At 37.9% G+C, this 17,198-nt stretch overlaps 1 protein-coding gene across 8 annotated transcripts in view; it reads right to left on the reverse strand.

The window, feature by feature from the left end:
• MAGI2 (membrane associated guanylate kinase, WW and PDZ domain containing 2) overlaps window positions 1–17,198 on the reverse strand; it is a 694,924-nt gene that overhangs the window by 4,230 nt on the left and 673,496 nt on the right. For 7 of the 8 annotated variants that reach the window (XM_071734029.1, XM_071734032.1, XM_071734033.1 and 4 more), the window contains one exon: window positions 17,034–17,172. In XM_071734029.1, coding sequence (XP_071590130.1) covers window positions 17,034–17,172 — 139 coding nt within the window. Of the gene's footprint in view, window positions 1–11,150; window positions 11,240–17,033; window positions 17,173–17,198 lie in introns of all 8 variants that reach the window. The other variant, XM_071734034.1, reaches the window with a different exon arrangement.

Raw genomic sequence — 17,198 nt, forward strand, 5'->3', positions numbered from 1 at the left:
TGTCTTAACTACAGTTTTCTTTCCCAATTGTCCATGAGATGATGTTTTTCATAGTGGCAGCAAAGAGCAGAGGGCCATTACCAGATCTTGTGCAAGACTCTGGGAGCACCTGTAGTTACAGAAATAATTTTTTACTTTGAAAAGTATCAGCTGCACCCCAGTAAAAACATCAAATGGCCTGGAGCAGCAAGATGCTTTCAGGTAACAAGATGGCTTTGGGGCAAAATGTGCCACTAATCAGCTGTTTCTTGTCCAGGAGGACAAGCCAGGTGGCTGCCATTCAAAACCATGATGGCAAACTCCTCCTGCATCTTCTCAGAGGCACAAAAGGTAATATTGTACCAGATATTTGGGGGACACTCAGGGGAGGACACCTGGGCATGGGTGGCCTGCTGTTTTATTCCCTGGAGATGAGAGAACTGATTTATTAATGAACAGAACTCCTAGGTAATTTTATTTTACTTAAATTATATTATAATTTTTAGAGGGGAGGGAAAAAACCACCAAATGTTTTAGTGAGAAACTGTAGTGGGTGAGAACCTACTTCAACAAATGTGAATCAATGTACTTGTTACATGTAATGATACATAAATACAGATATATACAAACTAGGACATGCAGTATTATAGGCATTACTGGATTTCTCCCTCCCCCAGAAAACCCTCAGGAAAAAGGAAACTTGGCCAACTAAGCAAGAAGAGTTGTAGCCACAGCTTACAGGGAAGTTTGGCTGTGGGAGAGCCCCAGGAGGGCCACTGGCTAAAGTTTGTTTCAAATGGCCTTCTTGTTGGGGAGGCACCCAGCTGGGCTGTATTTCCAATGGCTGGGGGAAAAGCTGCCATAAAATAAAGGTACAATTCATACTCAGGGGCAGTATGGTACTTGCAAGTAAGAACTTGACAAAATTACTTTCTACAAGGTTGAAGTACCATCAATCTGAGACAGTCAAACCCCAATATAACCTGTGTTTTCTTTCAAGGGGAATGAAATTATTTAAAAAGTCATCCTTACCCTTGCAAGACATTAATGTCAACAAGCCATTCTTGCAATATGTCACTGGCTAGTGAGGAGAATATGGATGTGAGGGTGTTGTAACCCATTTTCCTCTATGTTTGGACATTATGGGAAAGTTTAAAAATTACTAGACTAGAGTGAAGTGAAGTAATCTAAGTAACCTGTTGCTTAAAAGAAAAACCTTTTAAAGTGCTGTCTTCAGGCCATAAGGGGTCACTTGGACTTGTTCAACCAGCACTAAAATGATTGCTTTTTCATGACAAATAAACACGGGGAAAAAAAATATATAAAATTTTATTCCAGAGAGTGACTGAACTAATGATTTATCTTTATGATTACTCTGAGGTTAAAGCTGAATTTTGGACAGGATTATTAGTATTTCTAAATAAATACATTTTTCTGCATTTTTCAGGCTTAAAATCTATGTGTTAAGTGTGAACACAAAATACTTTCATCGTCTTTTATTTCAAGCTATCTCAAAACATTTTGGAAACATACTAAACCAGAGATAGAGTGATGATTTTTCTCCCTTCACCTCTGGAAGGGACTGAAGACAGTATCAGCTTAATAGAGCATGAACTGCTAATGCCCAAACAACTTAAAAGCAGAAGTGAAGGATATTGCATTTGCTTGAAACTTCAGGAGACATTTAGGAACAATGTAGTTTTAAACTTGTTTCTGAATTTGTCCCTAAGGGTATGATCATTACTGTGGGAAAATTGTTTTTCAAAGGTATACATCTCACTGAAGGCTGATAGATGCCTTCCTCCCTATTTTGAAGGGGGAAAATCTCCCTTGACCTACTAATTTAGACAAGATAAATGAGCTGGGAGCAGCACTGTAATCCGTCAGAGTGATGGCATTTGATTTTATGTAATTCAGTAGGTGTTTTCTGGGTGGCCTTTAGTTTCCACAAGCACTTCTCCACGGGATGTGTAAGAATGAATCACCCAGGACCTGTTCCACACAACTCCCAGGCGAGAAGTAAATTTCTAACTGAGGAAGAGACACCACAGACACAAGGTCTTGAGTGCGTAGGAGGACAAGTAGGAGATAAACATAGATATTTTAGGGAAGGAGCAATGAGGGGAAAACATCAGGAGCAGAAGTTTTCTGTCTAAAGGCTTTTTTGTTTGAGGTAGAACTGCCACATACATAAATTGTTCCTTGTGCTGCGTCAGCTTACACACATTTAGTGGAGTGGAAATGAGAATACTCTGCTCATGTATCTCCTTGCTCCTCCCAACTAAAGCCTCCTCCTGTACATGGATCCAATGCTTGCTGATGGCCTATTTCTGAACCACTAGCAAAAGAAACCTGACTTTCCTATGAGAGAAGGGAGATGTACCTCTTTCTGAGCATTGCCTGGGTAATAAGTTAGAGGGAAGAGCTCAGCCTACTGAGAAGTTTATTTAATTTCCTGCAATATTATGCTGTTTTTTACAGATTGCCCTTCTAGGATTCTGTCAGATTTCATCTTGCTATGCTTATCTGCTCTGCCAAGACCTCCAGTCAAGAGAGATTAGACCTCAGATTTGTTACTATATTTTCATTTGGCATCAAAGTATTTAAAATAATTGCTCAGTAGCTTATCAAGAATGTGGGGGTTTTCATCAGATTAACTGTAACATAAAGCACTAGTATTAGTTTATTTAATATTTAATGGTAATATTAAGATTAATAATGACATTACTTTTTATTACTTAAGTACAATAAAATCTCAATGTCCTTTTAATTTTCAAATTTTTCAAATAATGAACAATATATTAAAGCTTTGAACACTTTCACTAGTCTGAACAAAATATTCCCCAAAATGTCTAAGCAGCTGTTTTCTATCTTTCCAGAATTATTTCCCTAGGTAATCAAAGGGTTTTTGATTAAATAAAAAATATTGTGCTTTATCTTTTTTTCCCCCACCTTTTGTCCCTAATTATGTATTGCCAGAAGGTGGCAAACAGTTCTTACAGACGCTGCTAATAATGAAAATGGGACAAATTGTTCCCTGGGGAGTACCCACTAATGTTGGCAGTATTACACCAGGAATACATTTGGCTCTTTCTCATTATATCTTGACATGCCTGTGATGTTCCTGATTGCATGGTCTCCTGCAGCTCTTCTTTAACACTCTCTAAGGAGGGATATTTCAGAATCTTTAATCTTTCATCCTGGAGCTTCCACAACCCAGAAATACAGCACCCCTTGTCTCCTGAAATAAATGATTGCCTGAGGCTTTAATGGTTAGAAAAGCTCTTGGTACCCCCTGTTCAGCTGTCAACCAGATCCAAGCATGACATCCTAAGCCACCCTTTGCCCCTGCCTCCCCCAGAAAGCAAGTGGCAATGGGGTCTGGCCTCAGATTACAGGCTCTTCATATTTCTGGCTATAAACTTACACTTGTATTTATTCAATAATGCTATGCAAATGTTTTCTCAGAAATTACACTTTACACTCCCTTTCCACTGATCTTATCCACGGTCAAACCCCTCAACAGCAAAAGTTCTGAAAATAAACATCAATGGGTTTAGGTGCTTTCTGCTGTGATATGAACCTTTGTTAGTTCAGTCACCATGGGCACATCCAGGTGGGACAGCCTGTTCATCATTAGCATTGCCTTTGCACTGTTTTTTAAAAAAGCTATAGTGACATTGTGCTATGGGTGCAAAATGTTGATTCTGTCTGAAAAAAAAAAGACATATATGCCATGTAAATTTTAAAAAATAAACCCAGGTTGTAGTAATTTATTTTGGCAAATGAGCTAACGTTTTACACATGCAGTCAAGTGATCCATTTACTAATGTGAAGTCTTGTTTGTGATAGAACCTAAACTAATTTCTTGCTATCCTAATGTAACCATATTCATTATATTGCTTGCCTGTTTGTACTCAGTAATGTCATGGTGACTGAAAGTTTGTAGTAGCTTGTAAGTGAAACTTTGCCTAGGGGTGATTTTTTTCTGCTTTCTAGTACTTTGGCTTTTTTGGCTCTGCTCATTTGTTTTTGCAAAGGTTGAGGATGTTTGCTCAGGGTAACTTGAGTGACTGTAAATTCAGAGTAGATGAGGATAGTTTTACCTCTTCTGCAAACTTCAAACATTTAATTGTATGTGCAGAAAATTCAATCACTGGCCTATTCCAAGACCAGGAAGCACAACTCTACTCCCTGTTTTATTCATTCCCAATTCTGTTTACAGTCTAATGCCCTACATAATTTCATTTTACTAATCATTACTGATGAGCAATAATATAGTTTTTTTTTTTGGTTCATTATATCCATCTTGCATTGTATTTTACCTAGATATTAAATGGAAGATGCCCCATATATTTTTACAGCAGAAATGATGCTCACGGAATGCTTGCAAGGGCCCTCTGGAAAGACTTCAAACTACCTCAGCTCAGGTAAAATTCACTTTCATCACTTTCATTTCTGTACTCTGCATGGGGGTCTGTTAGAATAAGTGCTTTCATCTTCAGAGATCTAATTTGAGAATTATTGTAACACACTTCAGAGAGAGCATATTGTTAGTTATTCTTGGAAGACCAAATCTGCAGAAGCTCGGGAGATTCTATCGCTTGTTTTTGGAGCTAAGGAAACAGAGAGAAAGGGAAAATTTAAACTTAGGGCAGAGAAGGCAGAGCTGCATACTGGGAGGGAAAAAAAAACCCAACAAACCACCTTTTAGAAACATGCTGAATGGTTCCTTAAAACAAGAAAATCACACACATTGATTTATGTTAGCTTTAATCTATAGAAAGCACTATGGATGGAAGCACTTTTCAATTTTTTATGTAACGTATGCTTTAAAGATGGCTAACAAAGAAACATGGGAAGTGACTGCTCTGACTTGGAGAGTTCCAGTTATTCTTCTTCACTGTTTCTGGTCCTACACTATACCCACTGCATCCTCAGTTCATCCCTTTCCCTGAGTTATTTGTTTAATTGTAATACTACTCCACTAGTATTTAACTGTCCTAATCACTTGAGATAATAATTTAGTTGCCTTACAGTGTCACAGAGAGAGAGAGAGAGCTGTTTCAGAAGACCTCTGAAAATAGATGTTTGCTCTTCTGTTGAACATATACTCAGCCAGTGCTGGGGAACTCCTTCTGGTAAGTCCTTTCAAAGGCTGTGGATCAAAGCTGAGTGAATGGACGTGGAGATCTACAGCTATTGCTCAATACTGGGTTCTTTTCAGCATGTATGGGTCACTGCAAGTAAGTGGCCTGAGACCTTTTATCTCTCTAATTAATTCAGAAACACAGAAACACGCAGGATTTCTGCCCTTGAGAGGACATGGACTGCATTGTCTCCACAAGTTGGATGCTCTTGGGGTGCTCCCTGGTTACCCTGATGTTGTTCACACTTTACATATAAATCACATCCATAAGCAACTCTGTGTGATTTAGTAATAATGTCTAAGCACTGCATTATTTGAGTCTCTACAACATTAGTCACACCATAAAAAAGGATTAACACGATTTTAACACTGCCCTTAGAATAGCAAGAGTAACCAAAGGTAATTTTTCTATCCAGGAAAAAAAATACCTAAAGTTCAGCTTGGGAGAGAGAAAAATAATCAAGAGCCACACTTAACAAACAGGTTACATTCCAGACCTGAAGCATGTAAATTAATTTAGTATATCAATTTACTAATTTACTGTAGTAATCTTCAGGCTCTTGGTATTCATGCCAGATGATTTTGAATATACAGTTTAACTCTCATTCCAAGACCTATTTTAGCCTATTCAATAGATATGTATCTAATAAACAGTCCTGTCCATTAAATATTTAAACCAATGATCATGATCTCTGATCTGAGCAAACTTGATAAGTTTAATTCTTTTAATCAAGTTAATGTACCTGCATAAATGTTACAGGATTGCTCACTCATATTGTGAAGAGATGAAAAGTTGCAGCCTGGGCAGTGCTTTTATCCTCCACAGCAAGCTCCTCAATCCTGCATCAGTGTCAAGTCCATGGACAGCGTAAGTGTGAGTCTTGAGTGATGTTGCTCTGTGTGTTATTATTATTATTCACTAGGTCCTTCAGTACTGCAGATGGTTTGGTACCCTTTTTTTTGAAGTTCTAAGCATCTCAACCATGTATCAAAGCTACTCAGGCAAAAAACTCTCAGCCCTTATCAAAGAATTATTATTTTTTCTGTGTGATCCAGCAGTAGAGTAGAAGTTGTGGAAACCTCAGCAGTTCTCTTCCAGAGCCATGTTGGAGCTAGAAAATCTATATTGGAAGCTACTGTATAATTTAAAAAGATAATGACTTTAAAATTAGTTTTTATTAATAGAATTAAGACATACTAAGTCATTAAAGGTGTTCATAAATATGTTAATAGAATGTGTGGTATTAATGAAAAACATTCTGCAGAGACTGAATAATTTATGAGTTGGCCATTACACATCTAATTAAACTTAAATTTTAAAATTATTAATTACCACAGCTAAAATGGGTGTTAACAGTAGGCATCATATCCTGTCTAGTCAATAAATAGCTGCCATTATTAAAGATATGTAGATAATACATTAAATATATTAAATAAGTGAGGAATCCAGAGCATTTTGACTGTATGAAATGCCCCTAGAAAGTTGTTTCTGGTAGGCCCAGAGTGTTGGTAGTTCTTAAGATCTCAGCAGGATCTTAAGCAAAACAAATAACTTGGTTTGAATGCATTCTTGTTTACAAAGCTCACAAATAAATTTGCCATCCTACTTAGGGCAGACACTGCAGAATTAGTTTAGTCCCTCTTCACACTTTTTTTCAGACTTGATACCACTGAGCACTGAAGGTGCAGAGCTGCCCATGTTGGGGCTCTTGTGGTACCTGATACCTTCTGGATGCTGAGACAATTATCTCAGAAGACTGTATAATGAAATGGAAGCGCATGAATAAATGAATGTCACATTGTAGTATTCAGCTCTTAATGAGTAAACACAAACTACATGTTAAAAACGCCAGATGTTTAAATGTTTACAATTCTGGGTTGCAGATGTCTTGCTGTAGCTCAACAAATGACAGCATTCTCTATTGTCATGTTCATTAAGCATCGGTTGGAGAGTGACAGTTACCTCATATCAAAGTAAAGAAGAATGTACTTCATTTTCTGAGGTTTTTTTTCCCCAAGCTAAGAGTAACAAGCTGTAAGAAATCCATCAGAGGCCATCAGCTCTGCTATGTTCTCCCTGCAGTCTGGGCAGAAAGCACCAGCCAGGAGCTGCACCACAGGCTGGTGGAGTGAGAAGGACAGAGGCAGGACCAGCTGCAAAGCTTGGCTTCTCTCTAATGACTGGAATAACATTTTCTTCTATTGCTCTCTTATGTGACCCTTTAGGTTCATCAAATTTCAGATGCCAACAGATGACGAGTGTCATAAGGGGCCCTGTTAGTTTAATTGAGTCCTGGGTATCACAGCACCAGGCTGCTGGCAAAGCTTTTCTGATAGAGCTCGATTACTTCTTATGTATAGTTTCTTCTATTTCCATGAAAATCATGGGGTTTTATGGGATGCTACACTGCAACTGAGAGACATAGGATTAAGACTGGCCTTAATCCTATGGTAAACTGCAGACACAGCATTACAGAATTCCTGTTTTTCTGATTCTTCTGGATTAAATGAAGAAAGGAAAAAACTGATGCCTTGGAGACAGTGATGCCTGAATTCTTTCAGTCCCTGTATTATGGGACTTTTGCCTTCTTGGCAAACTTCTTGGCAGTTTATGTGAACAAAACCAGGGATAATGTTTATTAATATGTTTTATTCACATGTTTTATTCACTGTAGTTTATGTGTAATTATCTACACTTTACACCATCTTAATAAACCTATTCTAGAATATTACATTATAATAATTAAGCATAGTAATAAAGAGAACTTGCTCAACAGCCTTATTATTAAATCTTTGCTCATATGAGTGGGACACTGATTAATCCACATACATTATAATCCACACTAAAATAGTGAGGTTCTGCTTTAATAATGATGAGTAGCTGGCTGGGACGTTTAATCTTTAAAGTGTTTTTCAAGCATTAAATAACTTAACCCCTTAACACTTCCATGAGACTGGTAAGAAAATATTACTATCCCTGTTATACAGATGGGGAAAGCAAGTATTAGAGGTACTCAACTGGAATGGCCAAAGCCACTGGGAGTGAAATTGCCAAAGCAAGGTTTAGGACTATGAAAAGGACATAGTATTTTTGCATTTAAAAAGTAAGGAAAAGATACTGCTTCCCTGCAAGCTCAAAAACATTGCCACAAAACTGGAAATATGTCCCTCCTTCTTTCAAAACTGTTTTTTATTTCTATATCAAGAGATACCTATGTAAAAGCTCTACCTAACTTTTAAAATAGAAATATGCTGTAAGACAGAAATAACTGTACACTCCCACATATACATACACTGTTATTTAACAGAAGGATGTTCTACTTTCCTGCCAACTGCTATACATTTATTAAATACTAAAGACATGTTTGGAAAGCAAATTTTAATATTCAGTTTTGTCCTTGAATAGTTTTTACCCATAGCAATAAACTAGCTAGAACCTTTGGGAGCCCATATTCAAATTGCCTGATGGTTTTAGAGCAATTTTATTAATCAGTATATTGATTTGTTTAGTTAGGTTTTTTTGGATTTTTTTTTTTTTTACACACCACAGGTTCCTGAAATTAAGTTGGTATTGCTAGAAATAAGAAGGTGGTATTGGAAATGCAGCAGGAATATGAATGAATGTTTGCAGTTCCACCAAGGTGGTCACAGAAGGAAAGGGCACTTTTCCAAAATGACTATTGATTTTTGCACTCACATCAGATGAATGATATATGGGGAAGTTCAAGTTTCAAATAACACTCAACATCAGCTCCACAGCTTTATAAAATGAGCATTAAAAACAGGATGAGTTGGGTTATCTGTTCAGAACTCTAAACAGGGAGAAGTGTCTGGCTTGCATGTGCAATCCAAGATGGTTTAGCCATTTATTAGACAACCATAAAAGATTCAGACAACCTAACAGAGTTAAAAAACTGGAAAAAAAGCCAGTTTGCAGCTCACTGGAGATTTCTGAAGGATTTAACTGTATTCAAGCAAGAAAAACACAGTATAAGCTACAAATTTTTCATCTATTTTGCCAAAGATAAATAGAGTGGTCACTATTAAGGGTTACCAAATGCAGAAGCCAAGAAAGCACAGACACACGTCACTTGATCTGGATGTACTTTCTAAACAACTCTCTAACACCTGCATCTCTCCTGTGCTATATCTAATTTTGAGTGAGTCTGCTGATCATCTTCCATAAGTGATTGTTTACACAAAGTGGAACAATTCCTGTGGGAAATGTGGACATAGCAGTCTGCACTATGATCCTATGGTAGAGGCCTCTCCTAAGGCATTCTAGAATGGCCAATATATCTACACCAGGGGCACTGGCTTACAGCCTTGCTCACTGCTCTAATAAATGGTAGCACGGCCACAATTTTGATTGGCAAAAGCCCTATTGCAAACTCTTTCATTAAAACACCTGAAATGGTAACACTTTATAACACACGGATTTTCATTTGACTGGATATTAATTTTTTTATCCATTGAGTATTTCAGTTTTGCTGTTGACCCAGACTAAACTGATTTTGATTTTCTGGATATTTTTTACTGGTAAAAAATCCTCTGTATTAACACTTCCTGCCAAATAAATAATCAGAACCATTCATGGCTAAGTGACTGTGCAAAAGTAACTTTGGCTGTATTTATAGATTTATGTTTCTACTTATGTCAGGAAAAAAGACTTGTTTCCTGTCCATTATGCTATAGGGGGAAAAATAAAGATAATGTATAGAAAGTTGTGCTTATAAATATCTAACGCTTGTGGTGGAACTGCATTTCTCTGAACTTCCTATGCTTGGCAGCTGGGACTTCCAAAATGGCCCTAATGTTAGCCTGGAGTTTTAACCTTGTTCTCTCTCTAAACTACTGATAGGAAAGAACAAGGCAGAAGAAAGGTGAGAATAACTGCACAGAACTGTGCAATTTATTTTTCTATACAATACTGGAACTTCTTGGTTGCTAGGAGGTCTCTGATGGTGACATACATGCTTGAACTACACAGGCACCATTTCAAATGGCCTCTAGATGTGTCATCTCTGCACTAGCAAAGTATAGGGACATGTCTGTGCTGCAAGAATTCTTATTTATAGGCACAAATATGAAATAAACTGCAACTGAAAATACATGAAAGCAATCAATTAGATTAACCTGGATGCACAAGACTGATAACTTAAGCACAGCTTAGCACCTGGGTGCTGGGGGCAGGAATTCTGTGTGCATCACACTGGAGGATCTGTAATATTACTCCCTTTCTATTTCCAATCTGTCTACTTCAACAGTGTGAGACAGGCCTTACAATTTTAGCAAATATGTGTCATTGTGCAAAGTCAATAGTAGACTGAATGCATCAGCACACTTCTGTGTTTTCTGGGATGAGGAAAAATAATATTTCTTTTCCTTTGCTTTCCAGGTATCATTTCTGGGCCATGACTCTGTATTACAAATTATGTGTATTTGAACAATCTGTGCAGCTGGGTCTGATTTATGAAGAAAATAGCTTGAATTCAACCTCAAAGTACTATGTATAAATTCAGCACAGCCACTGGGTTTAAAAAAAGGAGTATTGCCTTATAGCATGTTCCACAAAGTCTTCAATTTTACATCAGTTATTTCTTCAAGAGGCTGCATAAAAATATTGTCTGAGATCAGCTTCTAACTTCAGCCTTCACATTACTAATATTTTTGTAAGCCAAGTACCATAAGGAAGGGGAAAATTACGGTTTTGGTTCCCAAAAGTTTAAGATTTTCAGAGGTGAAATGTTTGTCTCAAGAAAAAGTGAATACAGAGCAGAACTGTTGGCTGTGTTTCCTGCACTAGCAGCAGCATAATGGAAATAACCAGTTATCTAGGACCAGTTAGCTAGACATTGCAAAATGCACAGCTGCTTGGATATCTATGCTTAGATGCTGTCAAATATTGTAGGAACTAGTAAGTGAGCTAGAGTGTAAGAAAAAGCTGGAAACAACTCTATTAACAGTTGTGAGAAACAAAAGCATATTAGAGAAAGATAATATACATGCAAAGTTTACAAACCGTGTCTTTAGGGTGGCCCAATAAGTAGAAATATGGGGACCCATGCTTGTCACTTTTCATGCACATGGAGAGACTGGAAGGTACCATTCCTAAAGGAAGGGGAGGAACAGCCTAGGACCAATCATTAGAATTAACAGAACCAGTGACATACAGATACTGTACTATTGTTAGAGCAGAGAATTCTTAGTAAGTTTAGAACAACAGATTAAAGAGCTTATATGTAACAGGAAAGAAGTATTTCTGTAAAGCCAAGAGAAACAAGCATGCTGTAAATCTAAATATTAGTGGATGACTGAAACTACTGTGCATATATATCCAGGATGCAGACTCACCTGGACTACATTAGTGGAGTACATCTTGAGGTGCTTTGTAAGGGAGTCATAACAAATCAAAAGCAGAGAGTTTAATGCATTTCAGAATTGTGCCCATGTATTAGCATGAAAAATCCTTGGATTGGTACCAGCTCTGACATTTTTTGGTTTTGTTGGTGGGGTAGTGCTAACATGTAAGTAGAAAGGTTCTTCAAGGCTCTTCAAGAATTACTTACTGCTAAATTACTTACAGCTTTTAGCTGATAACCAGCAATGATTTTGAGTATTCTGAAACTTTACATTTTACAGAGAGAACTCTTCCTTCCTTAAACAGCCAAAACTGAACTCTAGCTCTGTAAAATCACCTGAATATTGGGAAGTCATGGGGTCAGTTTTGTACATAATTTAGTGCCATGTGAAGCAACACAGATTCCAAAAATGACCAATACAACTCCAGGTCATGTCTTTTAATGAAGCCAGCCAAACAAGGAGAAAGAAGAGAGGGAAAGAACCAAAGTTTTGTAAACCCATCAAATGCCAGCCAGCCCTAGACACAGATTCCTTGTTCATCAGAACTGATTGACTGTGGTTCTTGACTGTGTGTGTGTCTCATATCATGACCCAGTATGCTGAGGGCCAGATCCAGATTTCCAAGACAGGGCAATAGAAAGGTTTATAGCATCTCTGTGAGAATGGGGTGGGTGTCTAAAATTCACAAGTTTTGCAGGAGCAGCAAAGCAACTTTAAGTGAAAAACTACCAAACTTGATATGAAGCATGCTGGAAAAGTGGGAAGGGAAATGAATTTGCTTTCTCCTAGATATTCCTCACAGGTGAAATTCAGTGTTTCTGCTCCCTCTGCAGTGCCAGACAAAAGGCATCTGGGAAAAAAGGTTGTGCCTTGATGAAGGGAGGTAGTCTACCTGGTGCCTCAACCTTCACCTTTTTGCCCTTTTTGCAATTATTTCTTTATATTATAGAATACATATTTGGTTAGAAGACTCATGATGCTGCTGGGAATTTATTTTTAATGAAGCTTTGTAATGAAAGTTCCAGTCAGGAAATTCTAGGAACAGTAAGCCAGAGGAGGTAAGCTGGAAGGACTGATGAAACTGAGACCGAAACCTCCCAGGATTTTCTAGGAACACTCTTCCATAGGTATTTAGAGAGAAGAGTGAATATTCTCAGAGGAAACTGTAGCTTCCTGGGGCTGCTCCATCATTAGAATTAACATGGCTCTTGTAGAGCTCATTGTTGGATGCAGAGGCTATGACTTGTTAGTTTTATTTACTCTTTATTATTATTTTAGGATTTTGTGAACTGCTTTCTGACGTTTTGCTTTTAGGAATGCTTCCTCATCCCAGTGTTTGGCTGCACAATGCCTGTGCCCATCTCATCCTGTTTATACAGCTATGGCTAAGGCCTGAAAAACATGAGTATCTGTAATTAGGCTCCCACAGTGCCAGCAGACAGATTTTTAGAAGTACTGCACCCCCAGTAGCTGCTGCTGAAGTTAATAACCTCATAGACAGATGCACACACAGGGAACTAGGGAGCCATTGCAAGAAAAATCTTGGTCTATTCTTTTATTCAAATTAGATTTAATGTTATTCTGGGAAGTGCTCAGTGCTACAGTGATGACTGTGACTTTTGTGTCCTGTGGCATCTATGAGACCTCACACCTCCTCCAGATTGACTCCCTGGGCATAAAGTGCAATTTCGAAACCAGGATTCCCAGCAGTACTTCTAATTGTTCTTGCACACTAATATGATTTCCTACTATAACCAGGTTCTTTGGAGAACATGGCTGGGAGACTATTTCCTAAGAAACATGATGCTGATGTTCTTTGGGTTTGCATGAGCAATGATAATTCAGCTTAGCAGAAGCACAGCTCCTCTGGCTATTCCTATCCTCAGCAAACATGTTCTGAGATGCTGGGTGATAAAACATCTGTTTTCTAAGCTTCTTTTGCTGCACCCTGCTGTGAAATCAGCTGTCATTTTGGAGCATTAATCATGTCCATGCTTCTTCTCATATATTCTGATGCTTCCATGCATACTACATGGGATTTTCCCATGCTGAAAAGCTTTGGGATATTTGGCATTTGTTTTCAACTAAAATCAGCAGCTAGAGTGGAGGTAAGTGATGCATTTGCAAGGCACTTAATTTCTTCCCCTAGGTTTGAATAGTGTATCAGCTAAGGCAGAATCTTCTGAGATGTAGGAACAGATTTCCAGGCAGAATAAACTGACATAATTCATTCAGGAGATTTATATACTCCCAGGATCTTGTTATTTGTTTCTTCACTGAGTGCTTCCTTCTTTTTGACATGTTTTTTTCTTTCAAAAATAACTTTTTTAGAATTTATGAATTTTTCCTAAAGATTGCTTTTACTAATGTCAATCCCATCATCATTCAAACATTGATATTTTGTGCACATAAAAATACACTGCTATATTTTGTACTAACAGAAATACATCTTTGGAATTTAAAAAGTATTGGTTATACTGCACAAGGCTCACCAAAAAGCTAAAGACTGAGAAACAATAATGTGATGAGTTTTGGTTGGTTGATTTAGGTTGTTCTAGGTAAGCTTTCTTCTTTTCAATGCTGTGAGTCTGAATGCCACTGCTGTTGGACAAGTCTTTAAACACAACATCACTACAACTGACTTGAGAAGTCCCTGATGATATCACTTTTCAGAGACTTTTCAGAGAACATCCAGGAGAAGAACCCGGTACACTTGCTCCAGATAGAGCTCAGTCCCTCAGCCTTGCCTTTTTATACCCAAGTAAGTCATATTTCCCACTGACAGTCTCCAGAGTTGGACCCTGATTAGAATAAAAAATATTTCTGACATATGCTTGTTGGGGAAAAAAAAAAAAAAAAAAAGCAAGCTGATTATTTCAGTAGAAAAAGCTCAAAAAAATTTCTTTCTACATCTCAGCAGCGCAATTGTGGAGGTAAAAAGAGGGAACTACAAATTTTGTCTACTGTCCTCCAGACCATTTTGTCCTTGAGTTTATTGTCACAATCTCTGTGTTCAGTTTCCTATGACTTGGACAGGATGGTCTTTTGTGAGGGTCTCTGTCATTAATTCTCTGACAGACATTCTTTGCATCACCATGACTTACCCCTGAGATTCTGGCCTCCAGACACGCCCTCCTGTTTTAATAATTTCTGTTTGTTTAGTTGTGTTTTAAACTTCCTAAGGAGGCTGCTGCTGTTGATTTTTATGTGCACCATTTTTTTTTGTTCTTTGTGTATTTCTCATTGCTTTGGGAATCGATCTGGGGAGTATTTTAATATCTCAGTTAATTTTAGCAGGCACCTTCTTACTTTGCTTCCATCCTGCCTGCAGCCTGGCTGCAGCATTTACATTTCTCTGCCTGTGTAATGCAGGGAACTGCAGATGTCATCTTTTGCTGCAATGCTTTCTGTAGGTCATGTGTACATCACAAGGTAATTCTTGAACACTTTTACTGCTTTCTCAGTGCAGTAGGACAGTATGGCTTTCAAGAACAGCTATTTAGCTCTTCTGTAAGGAGCTGTAAGATGGGGATACAGCTAGGAAAATTGTGTGATTAAACAGCACTTTGTAGAAATCTTTATATCATAGTAAGGTGAAGTCTTACACAACTAATGCTAAGTATTCCAAATGCCTCTTCCAATGGTGAACATGGCTTTTAACAGTCCTGGGAAGTCATCTTGTTTCTTTCTGTTAACACTTTAAACTGTGCCTGGATTTGTAGTGGTTTATCTGTATTTCCTACTCATGTTCTTCTGGGGAAGATAAGGCTTGTGCACATTAACAACTTCCAGGGATTTTTTTTCCCCTAAAACTATGCTGTTTGCACTGAACTTTTAAAACATCTGTTTACATTTTCTTATGATTCTGGATTAAGGTATTTAAATATAAGATTGCATAAACATAGAAATTTATTTTGGCTTTTCAGTAAATCCAGGTTTAAGGGCCATCCAGACTGGGATCTTAAGAAAGTCTTATTTGAAATGGGTCTGAACTGTAATCAATTCTTTGCTCACAGCAGCCTCCCGGGGCCTTGCTTTGATTTAATTTTCTGAGGAAGCAGAGAACTGACAGTATATGGTTCTACTATTTGACAAGGATTACTACTTCCAGTTCTGGAAGTTTTCTTTGTCCTTTTGTTAAAATAGATGCACTTCTCCCTACAAAGGAGATCTGAACGTGATCTGAATCTCTGTTGCAGGTCTCACTTATATACACTGGTTAAAATTGATATTAAATGTCTTAGAACCAATTTCTCATAATTCCTGAAAGTAACTTTGGCTTTGTTGCTACTCACTGAAAGTATAGCTCACTAACTTTATCATCAGATGAGCAGGCTGTGGCCCATCATTTCTGTCCTTACTCAGGACTCCTGAAAGCTGGAAAAAACGCAGCAATCACTATCCTGAGCATTGCTTTAGCCATGGAGTTGGCTCTAGTTTAGAGAAAAAAATAGTGCACTTACCATGTATACTGACAGCTGTCAAAGTGCTGACTTTCAGTGGAGCTAACTTTAGTGTCTCCAGCAGAATGAATTTATGTTGGTAACAAAGACTGACCTGAACCTACACATAGGCCTAAGTAGTACTTTGAATTTTAATATGCTACTGCAATTTCTGATTCTAATAGGAAATGATGGTGGCACTTCAAAAGTAACATTAGAAAAGCTTAATAGTGGTGGACCTCCCACGATAAGAAAGTCAAGGAATTTTCATTAAAAACCACTTTTCTTGTGAGATTTCAGGTCCAGCTGTGCACATCATAGAATTTATGTAAATATATGACATAATCACACAGTTCTTCAGAGAAAGCCCTGAATTCAATTTAAAAAGAGAGGCTTTTGTCTTTAAATTACCTTTGGATAATTTATTTTTACTTCCCGTCACTTCAGTAGTGAAACAAATTTTCTAAATTGTTTAAATGACTCACTCTTTTTGAACTACTCAGAAAAGTCCCAGAAGTCCCCCTGAAACAAAACTTGAGAAGAATGGATCCTGCTTTCTCACTTCAATGAGCAGTCTCCTTTTTTATTCAGAGTTACTTTCCACTGGATCCTCAGTGTCTATTGTCAGAGTTTGGGTGAGGTAGTCAAAGAAAGAAGCACATTCTTGTTAAGGCTTTGAGTTGAAACCCAAATGCCTGAATTGCATGGCAACAAGATCACCTGCTGTGATTCAAAATGTGCAGAGAAGTACCAATAGAGACAAAAAGAGGACTGTTTATGGGCAAACCAGCAACTCCCAGCACACTCAGAGATGTCCCCTAAAGAGTTCAAAGTGCTGCCTCCAATGCACACCTGATAAGCCATTGCCTGTGTCAGCAGGGCAGCAAACAGCAGTGATGTACACACATACATGGTCTGGAGCCAAGGAAGCACTTAAACACAGGAATAATCTGTCTCTACACAGGTAAACTCTTAAGCCCATACTTAATGTGCCCCAGGACATTAGAATATATAAATATCTGCAATTGCTACTTAATTCAAAAGCAACTTAATTAATTTATATATGTTCATGCAGTGAAAATGAAAAAATGAAAACCCACCGTACTCTGGGACCTGGCCTGTTCCACGTTTCAACAACAGTCGCACTCTTCTGCCACCAGACTTGATTAGCTCTATTGCTCTGGCATGTGTCATGTCCCTTGTGCTTTCTCCATTGATTTCAATTATTTGATCTCCTACCTGTCAGGTAAGAAGAATATTGAGTC

The sequence above is a fragment of the Heliangelus exortis genome, chromosome 1 (assembly GCF_036169615.1).
Source record: "Heliangelus exortis chromosome 1, bHelExo1.hap1, whole genome shotgun sequence".
Taxonomy (NCBI): Eukaryota; Metazoa; Chordata; class Aves; order Apodiformes; family Trochilidae; genus Heliangelus; species Heliangelus exortis.